A 19,551-nucleotide genomic window follows, 5' to 3' on the forward strand; every position below is an offset into this window, starting at 1 on the left:
GAAGTTCCTTTTGAGTCACTTGTTAATGGAAATTCCTTTTTATTTGTGTAATTATACATTCAGATTTGGTACATGGTTTCATGTAGTTGCAGATGTTTCATGTATACACAAACTTCTGAAAATCAGGCCATGGAAGCTAAAGACCACTTTAGTGTATGTTAAATGTGAATTCAGTAACTGCAGAGCTTGACCTGCCACAGAATTAGGTACTAAAGGTTGGCTATTAGGACCTAATTTAGGCTGTAATTTTAATTTAGAGTCTGTCTCAGGTCTGTCATACTCTTTTTAGTTTAGAGAGAGGTATTGGCAAGCACTATCTACAAAGTAAGAAACCCAAATTTGAGACTTTAGATTTATAATTAGACATTACTTTCTGCATAAAGCAGATATTTGAATGCTGAAAATCTCTTCAAATCATTCGTTCACAGTCCCTAAGAACTCTGAATGATTGTAAAAAGCTAACCTTTTTCTTGTGCTGTGCCTACCTAGGTATCAAATGAACCTGGCAATCGCTACAACATCCAGCTGATTAATGCACTAGTGCTCTATGTAGGCACTCAGGCTATTGCACATATTCACAACAAAGGCAGCACACCCTCTATGAGCACTATCACCCATTCAGCTCACATGGACATCTTCCAGAACTTGGCTGTGGACCTGGACACAGAAGGTAAGTGGAACTTCTCTGGATCAGTTGTTTGCTTCTAGCCTGAAATGGTTCTTGAAACCTTCTTAGTTAAGAGAGCAGATTAGTTCTGGTTTCAGAGTAGCAGCCGTGTTAGTCTGTATTCGCAAAAAGAAAAGGAGGACTTGTGGCACCTTAGAGACTAACCAATTTATTTGAGCATAAGCTTTCGTGAGCTACAGCTCACTTCATCGGATGCATCCGATGAAGTGAGCTGTAGCACACGAAAGCTTATGCTCAAATAAATTGGTTAGTCTCTAAGGTGCCACAAGTCCTCCTTTTCTTTTTGCAGATTAGTTCTCGGTACTGTGGAAAAAACTGAAATACCACTTAACTGCTAGTGGTTTTGTATTAAGCAACGCTGCATTAGAAGATAGAATTCTGAATACGCTAAAAATATTTTATTGGAACTAAACTTTTCTGAAACACATTGACAATTCGCTAAGTAAAAAGTTAATTTTGGAGTGAGCTAGATTTTGAATCTTGTTGGAGAAATATTGATTCTTTCCTCTAGTGGAGACTTACTTATGTGATGAGATCAGCTAGTCACCCTCCCACCCCCTTTACTCAGTATAACCTTTAAGTGTAGTGAGCTTTGCTTCAAGATAGACACCAAGGTCATGTTCTCTAGAGTCTGGAATAATCGGCACTCAAACTGGTATTTCTGTCCTGGGAGAATTTAATAAATAGCATCCATCCAAGATTAGTAGTAGTGGGTAAGATTGCAAAAGTTAGATTTACACCTGCATGGCTTGTGAAATATAAGAAGTGTTATAACAGGATAATACTCGGCATGTAACACTTCGTTTTGAAACTTTCATCTTTTAAAGTGCTTTATGAATATTAGTTAACGTAATAGAAGATTCTGAATTTGGAGTAGGAGTGTTGCTTTGGCAGCAAATTTTGAATCTGTACAATGAAAGGAAATCTTGTTCAGCCTTCCTGGGCCAGTTGCAGACCTGAGGGGATGCACTGCTCTGAAACACCTCTCATGAGGAGGAAGCCCAGACTCTTGGTACAAGAACTCCAGCTGGGATCGGTGTTGTGAAGCACCCCTAATTTTTTTAGCTTTTTTTAACTGAAGTTTCTTTAAACTATGTAGTACAGAGCTGTACAACTGAATCCATAAGCGGTGCTAGGGTGCTTCCTTGCGACATTGTGTTGTCTAAGGGAAACCAATTCCTTCCTACTAAACGCCTGCTCTCTCTTTCCAGGTCGGTACCTCTTCTTGAATGCAATTGCCAATCAGCTGCGGTACCCAAACAGCCATACGCACTATTTCAGTTGTACCATGCTTTACCTATTTGCAGAGGCCAATACTGAGGCTATCCAGGAACAGATCACTAGGTGAGGAGGGGCAGTTACATTCACAACCTTTATAGTTCAACTTTTCACTTTGCTTGACATAAAATGACTTCTAGAGTTGGAGGCAGGTGTTGAGTTGTATAATGTTACTGTCTAGTGCTACAGAAAAAGCAAACCTATGTGTTCTCTTCACTGGGCTGTAGCTGTAAATATCCTTGTCTGTCTAGGAGATCTGTGTTGAGCCTTCCCTGTTTTTTTTTCTTTGTGTACTTCAGGGTACTGTTGGAACGACTGATTGTAAATAGGCCTCACCCATGGGGTCTCCTCATTACCTTCATTGAGCTGATAAAAAATCCAGCGTTTAAATTCTGGAACCATGAGTTTGTTCACTGTGCTCCAGAAATTGAGAAGTGAGTAGATAACTTTTTGTATGGTTTAATTACAAACTCATGCTCACTTGGTTTATTCAGTCACGTAATGGAAATATCAGTGGTGATATTCCATTTCATACTAAGCTGACACAGCCCCATTGGATAAAATAGGTGACAATAAATATTACTACTTTGGCCTTGTAAAATGCTTTACGTGGATAGATATCTAAGTGCATCCATAAAGCAGGTGAAATAATTGCATTTTACAGATTGTGGGGAATGAGGCACAATGTTAGAATACATTGGCAGAAGTGAGAATAGAACTTGTCCTACTCCCAGGACGGTTTACTGTCCACCTCACTGTGGTGCCTCTGTTTGCATATTTGATTGCATAACCCCATGACAGCATGTTCCCATGTAATTAGATATTTCATAAATCTCTAAATGTTGTGTTCAGTAGTGGAAGGTGGCTTTCTTTTTGAAAGTCTCAAATCAATGTATTCCTGTCTGAAAGCTAAATCAATCAAACTGGAAAAAGAACGATCCATTATGCTGTAGCTTCCATGACTGCTACTGCAGAATAGCATCTCAAAATGCAGCTTGGTGCTACGTGGGTTGTGAGCGCTTGTATTCCTATGGTTATAGGAAATCCCCATGTTGAAGGTGTCTCAAAATGAAGATTTTTAGACTGAACTCTAGCTTGGTCTCAACTTTTTGCTCTTCTGTCCATGTTTAGGTTGTTTCAGTCAGTTGCACAGTGCTGCATGGGGCAGAAGCAGGCACAGCAAGTCATGGAAGGGACTGGTGCCAGTTAGATGAACTGCAGCTTGTATTGTAAGCGTGCCAGCCTGGAGGTCCCCTTCCCATCAAACTGACAGAAGAATCCTTAAAGCTCTTCCTGACCTTCCCAGCCCCTCGATTTGAGTACACACAAGCAGCCTTTGGGTGAAAGTCTGTGTGGCATGTTCCAAAGTTTAAAGCAAAATTTTGACTCTTGGCCAAAATTCAGAAGATGCTGTGAATATCATTTTGAACTAGTGTAAATACATGGAACCGAAACGTTTGTCTGGACTTCTTGGGTTTGTGCAAATTGTGTTAAAGGCAGGTAGATAACTGGTGCCTGTCCAGCTTGTAATAAAGGGGCAGCTGCTGATGCCAAGCACTTGTCTAGGGCAGACCTCCTTGTCCTGACATTCCCGGACTCCCAAAGAATATTGAAAAGCCAGTTTTAAATATTATGTAACTTATTTTTTTTTCTTTGTGGATGGGGGACCTTTAAATCACTAAGTTGTTTAAAAAAAAGAAGTGGATGTGTTGGGATATGAGAATACTATGGAATGTGGGAGGGAGGGGTTGGGATCAAGGTCTAGTGTTGCTTCTTCCTCCTGCCCCCCAATCAACTGCTGACAGTGGGGGGAGGTAGGCTTCAGAGCCCTCCTCCTTTCTGTTTGGAGAAGATAAACGTCAGGCCCTTTGGGAGAGGGTCGGCTGTTTTTAGTAGAGAGACAAGGCCTATAGCATTTTTTTCCCCCTGACACTTGTAAATTTTGGAAGGGGGGACCTAAATCTAGAACTGTCCCCTGTGGCCACACAGCATAAGTTTGTAAAAAGAACAAAGGACCAATACAGCCCATTTTGTAAGGATTTTGAATGTTTTGTAAATGTATTGGTCCATGTGTTGTATTTTGTAGCCTTTCTAGTTCTTGGGCTTTAGTTCTCCCACTTCTTGTATGTATGCATACTGTAGTTACACATTAAAGTCATGACATGCAGCAAGTGCAGCTCTGCTTATTTGGTAGTACCATTATACACAACACTGTTCTAGTCATTCACTTGAAAGACACTATAGTACAATACTACCTGGGTCAGGCCTCTTAGACATGTTTTGAACTTGAGCTAATGCTGAGAAAATTCAAGTAAATGTCATGTTTGTAACTCCAATCTCAAAGGAGAGGATGGTAGTGTAACATGAGGGAGGCTCATTAGGTTAATCACAAATTCACATGCACAAATGATGACATTAGCAGTTTGTCAAAACATCCAAACTTGAGCTTTGGGTACTTTCCTGGCTAGACTAGCCTCTGTGTTAATATAGCATTATGGGAAAGTGGATAAAGCAGTAAACTAGCTCAGTTGTCTTAATTCTTGGTGACCAAGTAAATATAATTCCTGCATAAATTCCCTTGAAGGAATCTGATCTTATGTGTAGCTGTCTTTTAATTACTGACCCTTAATAGGGTGGCTTTCATCCATCAAGGTTCAGTTTGACAACTTCATGTAAAAATGCCTACTTATTTTTCTTAAACTCCACACAGTAGCCTACAAAGTTACATGTTCATCTTAATGTTGTCTTCCTTGGCAACATACAAACTAGAGCTAAGGATCCAACAACAGTGAACTCTGGCACCCTAAACTGTCTCTGAACAGTGTTTTTGTACAGCACATCTCTACAATACTTGAGGCAGTTGGACAAAACCTAAGCAGTTCTGGCAGGCAGGCCACCACCTGCACTGAACTCCAGCTGAATGTGGTGAGAGGCCTTACTAGTTATTAGCAGGGATCCTAGTTTATGAAGAGAAAAAATCCAAAGTTTTCCATGATTAAAATGAAACCTGACCACAGAAGCCCTGCCACATTGTGTGTTCCCTATGGTAAATGAATTTCTAGGGTACTTGGTCATTTGTTGCAGATACCAACAAAAACCCTAGGTTCCCCTTCTTCCTAGCTTGGGCTGCAGCAGTGCTTTGGATACCAGCAGCATAGGTGCTGTTATCCAGTCAACTAACTGCTTTTCAGCTGTAGCAGCCCATATCAAGAACTGAACTAAATAGTCACTGAAGGGAGTGGATAGATGCCTGGCCAGCATTTGTTATGCTGAAGTTCTAGCATGTCTGGTTTTTAATCAAGCAATGTCTCAAAAGACTGAGCCTGTTCCTACAAAATTGCCTGAAGCTGGCAAAGCAGAATGAGGGAGAGCATCATTGCCTGGCTGCAGTGAAGTTGGGGGGTGCTGGCTAAGGGCTTCCTTCTCTTTAGTAGGCACCTCTATTAGGGTCCTGCCATACAGTGAATTCTGTCTGGGTGAAGGAAGCAGGCCTGTGGCTAGACCCTGGGCAATTCAACCATGGCTTAAGACCAGCAGCTGAGGTCAAAAGCCAGTGTACACACACCCTGTGGCCAATCCCACAGTAGTATTTCAGGTCACTCATGGTGAAGGAAAAGCTCACTGCCCCACCACTTTCAGTTGGTGGGAGAAATGCAAGCCCATCTTCCATCCCCTGCCTACTTAAAGGCTTCAACTACTGCAGTGGTGAATAAGGGGAAATCAGGGACCGAGCTGTCAACTGGACAAGTACAAGTGATTAAAAGACGACAGATGCAAAAGCTCTGGTAAGTAAACCTTACTGCAGCTGACCTCTTCCCTGTGTGAATTCTGTCATACCTTCATTTTAGCAAGCACACAGCTACTACTCCTGTCAGCATGCAGCACCAGCAGAGTCCAGCTCAAACTATGAAAGCAAAGGAATTTGTACTCAAAGGGCATAATTGGACCTACAGAGCCTTTAGTATTAACAGGCAAGGAAAAAAAACCCATTTCACTAAGGCATCAGCCCTATTTTAATCATCCAGAGAAAAAGAGGTGGCCTAGTTATAGCATTCCTAGAGATGTACCTACCTTAAAATAGGGAATTCCAGGATCTTAAGATTCTAGCAGTGACCATCCAGGCCTCTAGAAAGTAGTGCAATCCTAAAGACAACTTGTGATGCCACGGATCCCTTACCTAATGCATGACAGATCATTTAGCTGCTCTCTGCTGACTGAGGAAGGCAGATAAGCAAGCAAAATAGCCGCCACTCCTCATCACAGAGGAATTCTTGACCTCTAAGCAGCAGGTAAAAACATCCTGTCATGTACAGGCCAAAAAAAGTGCATAACACTAATCAGCACTAAAAGCCTATGTTAGTCTCAGTGGCACCTCCAAACACAGTATGATGCTAGCTGTCTCATGGTTTGTTGCTTGACCATAGGCGGAATGAAGTCCAAGGGAGAGGCACTGAGCCAACTGTAGCAGATCAAGGGTTCTGAAATGTTCTACGGGCTTTAGTCTGAAGATTGGACAAATCTGCAGCCCTACTCAGGCTTTGAACAGACCACTACCAGTGCTGCAGGCTGTTCCTGCTTGACTTGACTCCCTCTTGACTAGCATGAGCATTTTCTGAGATGCTTGTAACAGTGAATGAGGAGACTCCACTTCAAGCTGTCATCCTTGCGAAGTATAAAATCATCATTCTGACTACCTTCCCTGCAAAGCGCTCCTTGGTCAAAGTTAGCAGAGCTAGACCGGGTATGCTTCCTCCTCAGCTCTCACCCGTGTTGGTTCTTGAACATGGGGAACCCTCCTGCATGTCACACTTCAGGCTAAAATCTAATGAACAGACTTTCCTCCCCAGTAAGACAGGTATGTAATTTATAGAAAAGTCAAGAGGTAGATGACAAGCCAATACAGACATATCAGGAGTAACTGGGTCCAAATCAACTCTCACCCTCTGTTCTTCCTCCATACAAATGGCCACCCCATCCGTCTTGACAGTGGGGGAGAGAGCACAAGGTTTGCTTTATACAAAGCCTGCAATTCCCTGCTTCCAACGGCTGAGTTCATCCTCTGTTAGCTGGCCAGCTCCAGCAACTGGTGCAAGATCCTCTTCTGCCCATAGCGCACTTGCAAGGCTTGCTGCTCTCGCTGGCTCAGTTTGCCATAAACCACCTTGTCGTTGAGCAAGTCCTGCTCTGCTTTAAGGTCTGAGCTGTAAGACTCCAGAGTGAGCAGCGCACTGTCATGGAGCAGCTTCTTCCATGAGGCTTTGAGTCTGGGTATTGTCTCGTTAGACAAAGTAAAGCTCTCTTCATCCTCTGTGTCTTCTTCCCAGCCCTCGTGCTCTTTAAACTCTTTGAATTCCTCTGCAGCCATGCACAGCACCTACAACCAACCACAGATACCTAGTCATTATCTCAGGCAGCGAAGCTTGACTACAGCTGAATAGAATCAAGGTCCCAATTTTCAGCTACTGAAGTTAGCAAAACACAACCCTCCTGGACTCCCAGGGATTTGCATGGGGTTATTCACTACCTCCTTAGCACCCATTCCTATCAGCAGGATAGCAAAGCAGCTAGTTGGTTTAGTGGGGGCATTTGGCCAAGACATGAATGCTGAGCATGCTTTCTTCAGTACAGCATGTGATCTTCAGGGGCCTCAGTTTCCCAGCAGTACTTAGTTTTATTGCAACACTGTCATAGTCCTGAGGGGGGAAGGCTGGTGTGTTTCTTAAAATTCCCTGCTCCTGGAACCTTATCAGATGAGAATCTGTTTTCATTTCCAGAGAAGAGATTAAATATTAGTCAACTGCACTGTGAAAGCTTTTTTTTTTTTTAAAAAAAAGCAAGCAAATAAAGCAGCTCAACATTTAAGATCATGATTTTCAGGGGTCTGATTCCAAGTTTTCAGTGCTGCTAGTGCACAGCTGGGGAGTGAAGGGGCCTTGTGTTAAATGTTTACTTCCCCCTTCCCAGCTAGCTTCATGAGGGCTGTCACAAGCATAGACCCTCCAATATGGATAGCCCATGACTGCTCTCAGCTTCCTGCACAGTTTCTCCACTACACATCAAGTCCCTGCTACAAATTGGAGCTCGCAGCCACCAAACAATTAAATGCCACATCCCCCAACCTGTCACAGCACTTCTCCCTCTTGAAGAGGATCAGAGCACCCTAGGAAGCTCACGCATCTCCTTCCACAACACACTAGACTAACTTGACCTCCATATAACCCTAGAGCACCAGACTCCATCTTTGCAATTAGGCCCTTTCCTCCCAGTTCTGAGTAAAGCTATAATCACAGGAAGGCAAAAATGTCCCCATCCCCTTTATTCTTACAGTAAAAATCTCCGTAACAGGTCAACATACTGTATTTATAAACCAGGGGTAAGCAACCTTTCAGAAGTGGTGTGCCGAGTCTTCATTAATTCACTCTAATTTAAGGTTTCACGTGCCAGTAATACATGTTAACGTTTTTAGAAGGTCTCTTTCTATAAGTCTATAATATATAACTAAACTGTTGTTGTATGTAAAGTAAATAAGGTTTTTAAAATGTTTAAGAAGCTTCATTTAATATTAAATTAAAATGCAGAGCCCCCCGGACCGGTGGCAGGGTGAATGCCACTGAACATCAGCTCGCGTGCCGCCTTGGCCCGCATGCTATAGATTGCCTACCCCTGTTATAAACTATTCCAGAGCAGAGAGTCTATCTGAAACCCCCCATTGAAGGCACAACAGCACAAGTCATCGGAGCCTTTGGAGAACGAGACTCCATGGGGCAGGATCAGTGTAGACCTCAGACATCTCTGCCACCTAGAGATGAAATCACTCCCCCCAGAGCACCACGCACCTTCAATGTCATGGACAGCTCTTCCTCTGTCAACACTTCCTCCCAGCCAATCACAAAGGCGCCTTCTTCCCCCACCATCTCCAGCTGGCAAAGGAAATCCCACTGCTCAGAAACCAGCTGCCGCTCCGCTTCAGTGCTGGCACCTGTTTGAGGCCGACAGGGGAGACACATCAACCACGCCCACTACATATTGCAGGGGGGACGGACAAAACTCTGCAGAGCGAGACACAGGCCGAGACTTCCAAAAGCCACGAGCGCATTTGTACCCCAGCGTGCAATGCCTTAAAGAGGCCCAACTGCCACACCCCTTAAAACCCAGAGGCAAGAAGCACTTTCAGGGACCGTTCCTAAAGCAGAGGCAGATGTTGACTGTGGCTGCCTTGAAGCTCATCCCTGATGGTGGAAGGAAAACGTTGAGGGTGCCCCACCGTGAGTGGTTATGAAAGGCTGGCTACCATACGCCTCGTTTCAAGGGCTGCAGATATGGCCCATAGCCTCCTTCTACCAGAGTCATTTAGAATTAAGTTACCCTACCTCCAAATGCTACAGGCCACTCACCCTGCAGGGCAGCTCTGCGCACCGTCACCATCTGGATGTCGGCGGTGTCGTCCGTGTTGCCGGGGTACGGCTCAGCAAAGCCGTACATGTGCATGAGTTGCCAGTTGGCCATCTGGCCGTAGGTATTGAAGATCTCTTGGCCTTTGCTGATGGGCTGCGTGGTGACCATTTTCAAACACTCCTGTAGGCAGAGGGATGGAACAGACACGAAGGTGAAGGCAGTGTCACGATACTCAGAGTAAGAGACCCTGTCCTTATGGGGCAAGTGTGGCCGAATTCCCCCGCCACGTCTGCAAGGGAACTATGCCTTGCTGGCTCCCCACAATGGCCCTTGCGCATGAGAGAAAGTGATTCTGGGACACACCAAGAAATCCTATCGCCTGGCAAACACAGGAGGGTTTCTCCGTGGCCCAGCCAATACCGGGCACAATAGGCTGACCTGGGGGAGAGAGAGAGAGTCCCTGGCAAACACAGAGGTGAGTGTAACATCAGCTGCAACCTCTGTCTCCGGCCCTGCTCCTGTCCCATAAAAGCACCTTGGTGGCCCATGTGATCACGAAGCCCTTTCCCCTGCCCCGAGTCGCTGGGGTGGGAGAGTCTGCACTGCCATTGCCCGTGCTCATTCTATGGCAAACAGGGACATCAGTCTTCAAAGAGGGCAAACTAGGCCAGCATCATTCCCTACTGCAGGGGTCGGCAACCTTTCAGAAGCGGTGTGGCGAGTCTTCATTTATTCACTCAAATTGAAGGTTTCGCGTGCCAGTCATACGTTAACCTTTTTAGAAGATCTCTTTCTATAAGTCTATACATACAACAATAGTTTACAGAGTAGCAGCCGTGTTAGTCTGTATTCGCAAAAAGAACAGGAGGACTTGTGGCACCTTAGAGACCGACCAATTTATTTGAGCATGAGCTTTCATGAGTTTAGTTATATACTAAAGTAAATAAGGTTTTTAAAATGTTAAAGAAGCTTTCTTTAAAATTAAATTAAAATGCAGAGCCCCCCGGACCGGTGGCCAGGACCCGGGCAGCGTGAGTGCCACTGAAGATCAGCTCGCGTGCCATAGGTTGCCTACCCCTGCCCTACAGGAAAACGTGCCTCCCAGTGCTCAGGCCCTCGGCATGTCCTGGAGCCAAGCCCCCTATCTGCCACCAGGCTGACAGCTCCCAACGTGGAGGCATCAACGCCCCCTTTGCAATCAGACTGGCAAAGGCACACCCTGCTGCCCGTGCAGAACCCCACTGGGCTCAGGAAGATCTGGTCATTGCATTGGGGGCCAGGAGCGTGGAATCCCCTAGGGCTACTGTAACCGAGCAGTGCCTCCGCCAAGCAGGAGCAATATGGGTCGCAAGTCACGGCGCTCAGTACTGGGTAACAGAGGGGGGGCTATGGCAGGCAGGGCAGAAGACTGGATGATTTAACAGTCCCCCACCTGGCTTTGGAATTTAGGAGTCTCAGTGGAGAGCAAGGGCTGGGCTTCCCCTCCAGCACCCCCATCAAGAGGGAGAAAACCAGAGGGGAACCACACTGCAGCTCGTTGCGATCAGACAGAACCAGCTGGACGAGTAATGAGCCCTGGCCAATGCCTAGAGATACACACACTCTCCACTCCCACGGCTCCCCACCTACTCACCAGGGAATATTCCAGGTTGGCATTGTGATTGGCCACGTGATTCAAAATGTCAGCCATGGGCACCATCATGGGCGGGTTGGGCTCCTTCTCATCCTCGTCTTCCTCGTCCAGGGGCTCCTGGAAGCTATTTGGGAGGAGAGGAGAGGACAAGCCGATTCCCAGCCCTGCGAAATGAAGCCATGGCCCTTAGCCCACCCTGGGCCAGTGACTGCCAGGGGCCGGCTGGCTACCTCGGAGGGCACAGAGAAGAGTAAGCAGTGTGAGTGCCAGAGCCACCTCCTGACAGGAGAAGCCCGGTGAGCTACAATCTAGCCCTCCTGTCACTCCCCAAGGAGATTCCTCAGGCTCACCCAGGGAGGCTTCATTTCAGCCCCTTTGGATCCAGAGATGTCTGCTGTGGAACTGCCCTCCCCATCTCACCTGTAGGCCATGACGAACGCCACCAGCCTCCGGTACAGCTCCGGCGTGTGCAGCTTGGGGTCAAAGAGGTCCAGGTGGGACTCCATGAAGGGCAGGATGATGGAGGTGTACTCCAGCTGGATGTTGGCCAGGTCTTTGTCTACCGCTTCTAGGATGCCAGTGCCTTGCAGGAGCCTCACCCTCTCTTCTTCAGGCCTGTATCAAGCGGCAGGCAGGGCAAAGATGATCCCATTATCCCCACCCAGGAAGGGATTGAAATAATATAGTTACCCTTGAGTCAAGTCTCCAGGATCCTCTATGGCCTCCCACTCCACTGCTGTCTGCATCCAATTAGCCTGGACCCCAAGTTCAACCCACCATAAACCCTGGCTAGCATTTAGGATGGGCAGCCACCTAGGCTGCTAACGTATCTAACAGAACCAAGCTACAAACATGCCTAGCCCCAGTGCTGCTGACCCCTGGGGAAACAGCCAAAGAGGGCAAGAGGCACATAGCCGGGAACAGAACCGAGGCCAGACCAGTGCTTTATCCCACGTAACACACGGACTCCCAAGAATCAGCGCCCCAGTGGCAGGAGGGACCCAATGCCCAGGACCGAGTCTCATGCAGGCTGCTGGATTTCTGCAGCCTGACGCTAGCATGTGGTATAATCTTACCAGAACATGGGGTGATCCATGCTGCTGAAGTCAGGCCAGAGCGAGAAGTAAGGACGCCAGTGGGAGTTGCTGGCCGTGTATTCATGCAGCAAAGACAGGAGGAGAGGCACCCAGCCGGACTGACTCTCCAGGGACGCTTGGTCTAGGGAGCCAAACACAGAGGAGACAGGAAGGAGAGGAGAGGAGGAACATGCCGAGATCCCAGGTCCTGTTATTCCTTCACCGGAGCACCAGTGCCCTAGGCTGTTACGGACCAAAATCACTGCACTGCCCCAGGCTCCCTGGCAGAAGGGGTGGGGTTGAGTTGGGGACTCCAGACTTGCTACTCCCAGGACGGCGGGGAGACACGAGGGTGGGGGTGGCTCTTCCACCAACTATCCCTTCCCCCACTTCTTTGTTAGAAGCCCTGCCAACCACTGCCCTCTCCAGCTATAGCTCAGACAACTCCCTCTCCCCAGGAGATTCCCTCAGGCTACAGGCTGCCTGAAGCAGACGAGAGCACGTTGGCCATTGACTAAGGTCCAATCAAAGACAGCCAGGTTAGAAAAGCACCAAACTTTCAAGAACTTCATTCCAACGTGGCAGCCAGTTGAAGTCAGCTGCAGGACTCCTCAGCTCTACGCCACGTGCCCTGCTCTCCTACCTTTTTCCAAGAGGGACCGGATGGAGGTGGTGTGCTGGGACAGGAGCGCGGCTCTTGGAATGGTGAAGAGGACTTCTCCCATCTGGAGGTCCTCTCTGGCCAACAGGCCGTAGTCTGACACCGTGCCCTCTTTGCTCACGTAGACCTAGGAGAGAGGTGCCTGTCAGGGCCTGTGGGGACCCTGGTGAAAACCTGCCTCTGATGGGACAGCCGTGAAGGGTTGCAAGAGAAATGAAGCCAAGAGGTCAGGAGAATAAATCCAAGCAGCATCCATGGACGCCCAGACAGCTAGTCTCATCCCCCACGTGGCCGAGGGATTTCCTGCCAACGTAAATAGGAGGTTGGTTTTTAAATAACAAACTGATAGCCGACCGGACGGCTGCACCCTTGCACTAGTGCATGTGAGAAGTAACTGGAAATCACCACCTCGTAAGCCCTCACACTCAGCCTCACTGCTTCCCGGCCCACCACTCCAACCCCTCCCCACTCATCTGCAGAAGTTCTGGGATCACCCTGCCCTTGGAAAGCCAGCCTTGCCCTATCAGCCCGATGGGTTGCAGATACCCATATGCCACACTCAGCCTGAGACCTTTGAACACTGGGACTCACACCCAGATGAGGGTCACTCGATACCGAGCTTCCATCATCCGGATCCTCCTACCTTTGGGCTGAGCTCCAACCCGACCTTCTCACACCAATCCAGGAAGCCAGAAAGGGCGTCAGCACTGCCATCCTTGGTAAGGCTGCCCCCTGCAGCTACCTGCTAACAGAAATAGGGGTCAAGCTTAGAGAACAAGGACAGCTCAGGCACTAGAGAGATCTTATGGCAGAGGACGGAGGGTAACCCTGGAGGCCTCACTAAGTTCCAGGTTGGGTAAATTACACCACAGAGGGAAGCCCTAGGGTCCAGCGAACGGAACAACAGATCAGACGTTAGGAGACCTGGGTATTATTTCCAGCAAAGCCAGGATCAGTCTGGCATTGAGCAAATCATTTCATTTCACCTGGGCCTCAGTTTCTCCATCTCAAACAGGGTGATACGGGTGCCTATCCATCTTTGTAAACTGCTTTGAAGTCTACGGACAGAGAGTATTACTACTAGCTATCCCTATAGCTTCAATTGGATACCCTGGTTCCTTCACTTCCTGTCTTTAAGGGCTGCTGTGCACTGTTACACATCTGTTGTGTTTCTGGGCAGAGATGGCTGCATTCCTGCAGTGAGTGAAGTGCTTTGGGATGAAAGGGGGATATTTATATATGCGAGATCATCATCAGAAGACAGGCTAGTCACGCTTGTCTCTCCCAACACAGGCCCTGGCTGCAGGGAAGAAAGGAAGAATGACAGAAGACGACTGTTCTCGGCTGTGACCAGAAGATTTGAACTGGAAGCTAAAAGATCTCAAACATTTACAAGAGATTAAGTCACTTCTTCGGGTAGGGCTTCCGTTCTGTGGCACAGACAGATTATTTGCTATTGCTCTTCGATTCAACAGGGCCCAGCAGTCTTCCAGACTGTAACAGGTACCGTTACCCCCTTCAGTGCGAGCATGGCCGCTCCCCACGCCACTGGTGAGTCTGTGCCCCAATGGGAATAAAACCCATCTCCCTCCCATTTACTGTTGGTTGAACTGTTTGCCTGGTCAGACCAAGCTTACGTTCGAGGGAAATGCCAAAAATCAAAATATCATTGAAAGTTAGCGTTTGAAACTGGATTGTTACTGAAAACGTTAGACAAGTAGCAGGCAAAACACAACGATCTGGGATTTCTTCCCCCCCTTGGTCAGAACACACAGCTCCATTTGCAAGGATTTGTGGGGCCATTATTGTCACTCACAATCACTCGACTAGCCCGTGCAGGTGTCTAATCCTTCGCTAATCCCAAACGTTTCAAATTGCAGGGTGATCATTCCGGTCCAAAAGTTCATTCTAGAAGAGTGTTACAAAGGGCCTGCCTACACTACTGCTTAAGTCGGGGCAGGCAAACTTTTTGGCCTGAGGGCCACATCGAGTTTCCGAAATCATATGGAGGCCCGGTTAGGGGAGGCTGTGCCTCCCCAAACAGCCAGGCGTGACCCGGCCCCCGCCCCCCTATCCGACCCTCCCTGCTTCTCACCCCGACGACCCCCCCCGGGACTCCTGCCCCATCCAACCCCCCCTGTTCCCTGACTGCCCCCCCCAGGATCCCTATCCCTTCCCCCTGACCACCCCCCGGAACCCCTGCCCCTGACTGCTCCCCACCGCCCCATCCAAACTCCCCTCCTTCCTGACTGCCCCTGGGACCCCTGCCTCCATTCAACCCCCCTGTCCCCTGCCCTCTGACCGCCCCGCCCCCTACCCACACCCCCACCTCCTGACCACCACCCCGAACTCCCCTGCCCTCTATCCAACCCCCCTTGCTCCCGGCACCAGGACAGGCAGCCTGCACTGCCCGGCTGGAGCCAGCCACGCACCGTGCAGCACAGAGCACCGGGTCAGGCCGGGCGCTGCAGCTGTCCTGCCCCAGGAGCTCCCAGCCCCCCGCCCCGAGCATTGCGCTGGCAGCGCTGTGAGCTGAGGCTGCGGGGGAGGGGCCGGGGGCAAGCCTCCCGGGCCAAAAGCTCAGGGGCCGGGCAGGAGGGTCCTGCGGGCCGAATGTGGCCCGTAGTTTGCCCACCTCTGGCTTAAGTCAATGTAACTTGCGTTGCTTGGCATGGGGTTTTTTCACATTCCCGAGCAACATAAGTTACATCACCGTAAGCAGTAGTGTAGACAAGCCCTAGCTCAAAGTGTCACTTACCCAATGAGGCAGCAGAAACAAGACTGCATGGCCATTCATACAACACAAAACAGCCAAGGGTCAAAGCGGGCAGTCTGGAAACAACCCATAGGTAAAAATTCCATAACCAGACTATTCGGCAAACAGCTTTGCAGAAATCAGGGCTGGTTTGTGACTAAGCTGCTAATTAAAGGGAGCTACTTTGCTACTGAAAATTATTTAAAACCATTTGACTAGCTCCAATGAAAAGATTCCACCTAAAACCTGTATTCACTCCCTCTAGAGTCAAGTTGCTTTGTTCGGTGTTTTTCTGACTCATTATTCCTACATATTTATTGCTAACGTGAGCAAGGTGAGAAGGTTGGTCTGATTTCATTTTCAGGATTTTAATCTTCATAAGACCGGCCACACGGGGTCAGTCCAATGGTCCAGTTAGCCCAGTATCCCGTCTTCTGACAGTGGCCAGTGCCAGGTGCCCCAGAGGGAATGAACAAAACAGGTAACGATCAAGTGATCCATCCCATCGCTCATTCCCAGCTTCTGGCAAACAGAGGTTTAGATACACCCAGAACACGGGGTTGTGTCCCTGATCATCTTGGCCAATAGCCATTGCTGGACCTGTCCTCCGTGAACTTATCTAATTCTTTTTTGAACCCAGTTATACTTTTGGCCTCCACAGCATCCCTTGCCAACAAGTTGCACAGGCTGACTGAGCGCTGTGTGAAGAAATATTTCCTTTTGATTGTTTTAAACCTGCTGCCTGTTAATTTCATTGAGTGACCCCTAGTGCTTGTGTTATGTGAAGGGGTAAATAACACTTCCCTATTCCCTTTCTCCACACCAGTCATGATTTTATAGACATCCATCATATCCCCCCCGAGTTCTCTCTTTTCCACACTGAACAGCCCCAGTCTTTATAATCTCTCCTCACACTGTTCCATACTTATCAGTTGTTGCCCTTCTCTGTACCTTTTCCAATTCTAATCTATCTTTTTTGAGATGGGGCAACCAGAACTGTGCACAATATTCAAGAGCTGTGTGTACCATGGATTTCTATGATGGCATTATGATATTTTCTGTCTTCTTATCTATCCCTTTCCTAGCGGTCCCTAATGTTGCACAGTGAGATGTTTTTAGAGGATTCTCCATGACTCCTCCAATCTCTTTTTCTTGAGCGGTAACAGCTCATTTATTTTAGGCCCTATCATTTTATATGCATAGTTGGGATTATACTTCCCAGTGTGCGCTACTTTGCGTTTATCAACACTGAATTCCACCTGCCACTTCCTTGCCCAGTCACCCAGGTCTGGGAGATCCCTTTGTAACTCTTCCCGGTCTGCTTTGCACTGTACGATCTTGAGTAACGTAGGAGCATCTGCAAACTTTGCCACCTCCCTGCCCATCACCCATCTCAGACCTTACATTCAGACTTTAACCCGCTTTAAGAAATGTTTAATTTAAGTAGATTTCAAGGGAGTCAATACAGCCCAAGGGGCCGACTCTCGGCTTTCACTTGTCAACAGTGACGGGCTGTTAGGCTCGGAAGTGTCAATGCAAAGATTGGTTTCAGAGTAGCAGCCGTGTTAGTCTGTATTCGCAGAAAGAAAAGGAGGACTTGTGGCACCTTAGAGACTAAAATTTATTTGAGCATAAGCTTTCGGGAGCTGCAGCTGTAAGGTGCCACAAGTCCTCCTTTTCTTAATATAAAGATTAGGAGACACGGCCCCTAACGAAGGCAGAACAATGTTTCTGGCAGAGCTGGATTCGGCCACCCGGGGCGGGGGGGTTTATTTCCCCAGCCCGGATCACACCAGCCCACAGGCTTCTCCACCCCGCCCCAGTAGTTACTGGCTGCAGCCGAGCCCGCCGCTCCCTCCTCGGCCCTGCCCAGCCGAGCCTGGGAGATCCGCTTCTTCCGCGCCCCCCCCCCGGCCCGGTGCAAACGCTCCTCGCTCAGGCAAGTGGCCCCGGCTCTGGGGCCGGCCAGGGAGGAGCATCTCGGGAGGGAGCTTTTCCTTCAGCGAGAGCCCCCGGCATCTCGGGGGCCCGGTCCCGCCCCACGGAGCTCGCTCCCTCCCTCCCTCCCTCCGGCCCCCCCGAGGCTGGAGCCGCCCAGGGTGGGGGGCAGGGGCCGGAGCCCCCAGAGGCGCGTCCGCCCCCCCCCGCTACCTTGGGCCTCTTCGCCGCCGTCGCCATGCCCGGCCTCGGGGTGGGACAGAGCCGCGTCCGCAGCGCAGAAAACAGGCGGCGGCCGCCGCTTCCACGTGGTTCCCCAGCACCCGGGGCCGCCTTCCGGGCTGGGGCCGGCCACGCCCCCTCCGCTTACGGGGGCCGAGAGGGGCCTGCCGCGGCAGGTTCTTCCCCCCCCCTCCCAGCCCCAGGGGCTCCCTGGGGGCTAGGGGGCGGGGCTCCCTGGGGACTAGGGGCGGGGCTGCCCCGTGACCCAGCAGGGAGCTGGCTGCAGTCTGGCGAGGGCTGGGGGCAGGGGCCAGGAGGGGTGACTGGGGGAATGGGGCCAGGCTCACCACTTCCCCCCCAATAAAGTGCAGCCCTGGGGAGCGGGGTCATTCTGGGGCGACAAACCCTTCCAGTGCTGGGGCCTGTGGGGTCCGCGCGCAGCCCGTGGGCCCTTGGCGTGTAGGGCTCCCCTGGGAGGCACCCCTAAAACAAAGGGCACACAGTGCTTTGGGGAATGCAGCTGGGGGGGGGGGGGGTTATAAACATACCAGGTCGGATTTTCAAAAGGGACCAGTGATTGGGGGGAGGGGGGGCAAGAGATGCCCCAAAGGAGCCTGTTTTCCAGAGGGCAGGTGGCTCAGCAGGGCCTGACTCGAGTGGCAAGTTGAACACCCAGAAATCAAGGCAGTCCAGCCACTGGTCCCATTAGAAACACTTGGCCTCAGTGTTCTGGTTTCAGAAGTTTCCAGCTGAATTAAAATTCAAACCCTTTGCTGCTGCTCTTTGCAGTAAGAAGGTGCCATTCCCACTGGTGAAGTGAGCTAAATCAGTTCTCAGAGGGGGTGGTTATGAGAGCACCCCACGGCCTTCCTGGGGTGGTGGCCCCACACTGTAGTCACTTCAACACTGACACTGTAAACCTTGGTTTTTCCTTTTAGGAAGCGTTGTCAGACACACTGATTTGTAGCTCAGCTACATTTAGCCAAACATTTAGCCAAAGGAAGCGGGTTGGGATGTTGGTGTCATTAATGGCTTTAAAGGGAGCCTCTGAGAATGCCTACAGGGTCGGGCCTGCAGGTGAAATAGGCAGGGGAATGCCTAGTTTGTGAATCCTACAAGAGCAATTCAGCAGAGGCAGGAGTTAGGTGGCTTTGCGCATGCCCACTGGCAGAAATGTAGGCACCTGCAGGGTTAGATGGGAGCTGAGCAGGGGTTTTGAGGAAGCCTGTGGCGGAGAGAACTGCAAAATCCCAGTGTGGCACCCTAACCACTGGCCCATCCTTCCTCTACCGCCTGACATTCCTTGGGAGGTGTCAGGTGGAGGACCTACTACAGAAGGCCGAAAGTCAGACACGAACTCAGTCTTCTAGTGACAGTAGGAGGAAGTAGCTCCTGGGCCATCCATAAGGAATATACATACCTAAGAACTGTCCTACCGGTCTCTGCCCTGGCCTTTCAATCTGACGCGGGAGCTGGAAGATCCACAAACCCCATCACAAAAGGGTACAGTACAATAAGGCTACTGAGATCAAGGTTCCCAATCCCATTCAATCCCTTACAACACGCGCCCCACACCCCCCGCTTTTATAGCATACAAGTTGCTAAAATACAAGCCTTATTCTGATCAAGCCCTTTTAGAGGAAAGTTGATGATTAGACCACTCCCCAAAGCGCTCTGAAGGGATCCCCCTAGGGCAGACAGAAGAGAACAAGGTTTGCTGTTTGCTCTGAAAGGCTCCTAGCCAAACTCATTGCCAGTTTGGTTTGGGAGATACACAGGGAACAGGATGCGTTTTCCCCCCTTTCGCTTCCCAACCCAACATGCTTGTGAAGGGCCGGATTCTGCTGCTGAGAATTCAGTGCCATTGATTTCCATGGAACCAGGATTAAGCCATATGTTAGAGAA

At 49.3% G+C, this 19,551-nt stretch overlaps 2 protein-coding genes across 27 annotated transcripts in view; one reads left to right on the forward strand and one right to left on the reverse strand.

The window, feature by feature from the left end:
• Positions 1–4,137, forward strand: part of CNOT1 (CCR4-NOT transcription complex subunit 1) — a 92,443-nt gene extending 88,306 nt beyond the window's left edge. For all 25 annotated transcript variants that reach the window (XM_037877832.2, XM_037877831.2, XM_043526472.1 and 22 more), the window contains 4 exons: positions 490–670; positions 1,900–2,032; positions 2,266–2,400; positions 3,098–4,137. In XM_037877832.2, the coding sequence (XP_037733760.1) occupies positions 490–670; positions 1,900–2,032; positions 2,266–2,400; positions 3,098–3,176 (528 nt within the window). In that variant the 3' untranslated portion in view covers positions 3,177–4,137. The remainder of the gene's footprint in view (positions 1–489; positions 671–1,899; positions 2,033–2,265; positions 2,401–3,097) is intronic.
• SETD6 (SET domain containing 6, protein lysine methyltransferase) lies at positions 16–17,822 on the reverse strand. 2 transcript variants are annotated; one of them, XM_037877837.2, is made up of 9 exons: positions 17,638–17,790; positions 13,375–13,476; positions 12,714–12,858; positions 12,071–12,212; positions 11,415–11,609; positions 10,995–11,118; positions 9,361–9,541; positions 8,803–8,945; positions 16–7,340 (listed from the first exon to the last, which is right to left on the reverse strand). In XM_037877837.2, exons 1-9 carry the CDS (start codon positions 17,662–17,664, stop codon positions 7,029–7,031), a joined length of 1,371 nt encoding a protein of 456 aa, XP_037733765.1. In that variant the 5' UTR covers positions 17,665–17,790; the 3' UTR covers positions 16–7,028. The 2 variants fall into 2 exon arrangements, with proteins under 2 accessions (XP_037733765.1, XP_037733766.1); XM_037877838.2 differs by having other exon boundaries at positions 6,814–7,340; positions 13,375–13,473; positions 17,638–17,822.
• Between the last annotated feature and the right edge of the window lie 1,729 nt (positions 17,823–19,551).

Source organism: Chelonia mydas, chromosome 12 (assembly GCF_015237465.2).
Source record: "Chelonia mydas isolate rCheMyd1 chromosome 12, rCheMyd1.pri.v2, whole genome shotgun sequence".
NCBI classification, from domain to species: Eukaryota; Metazoa; Chordata; order Testudines; family Cheloniidae; genus Chelonia; species Chelonia mydas.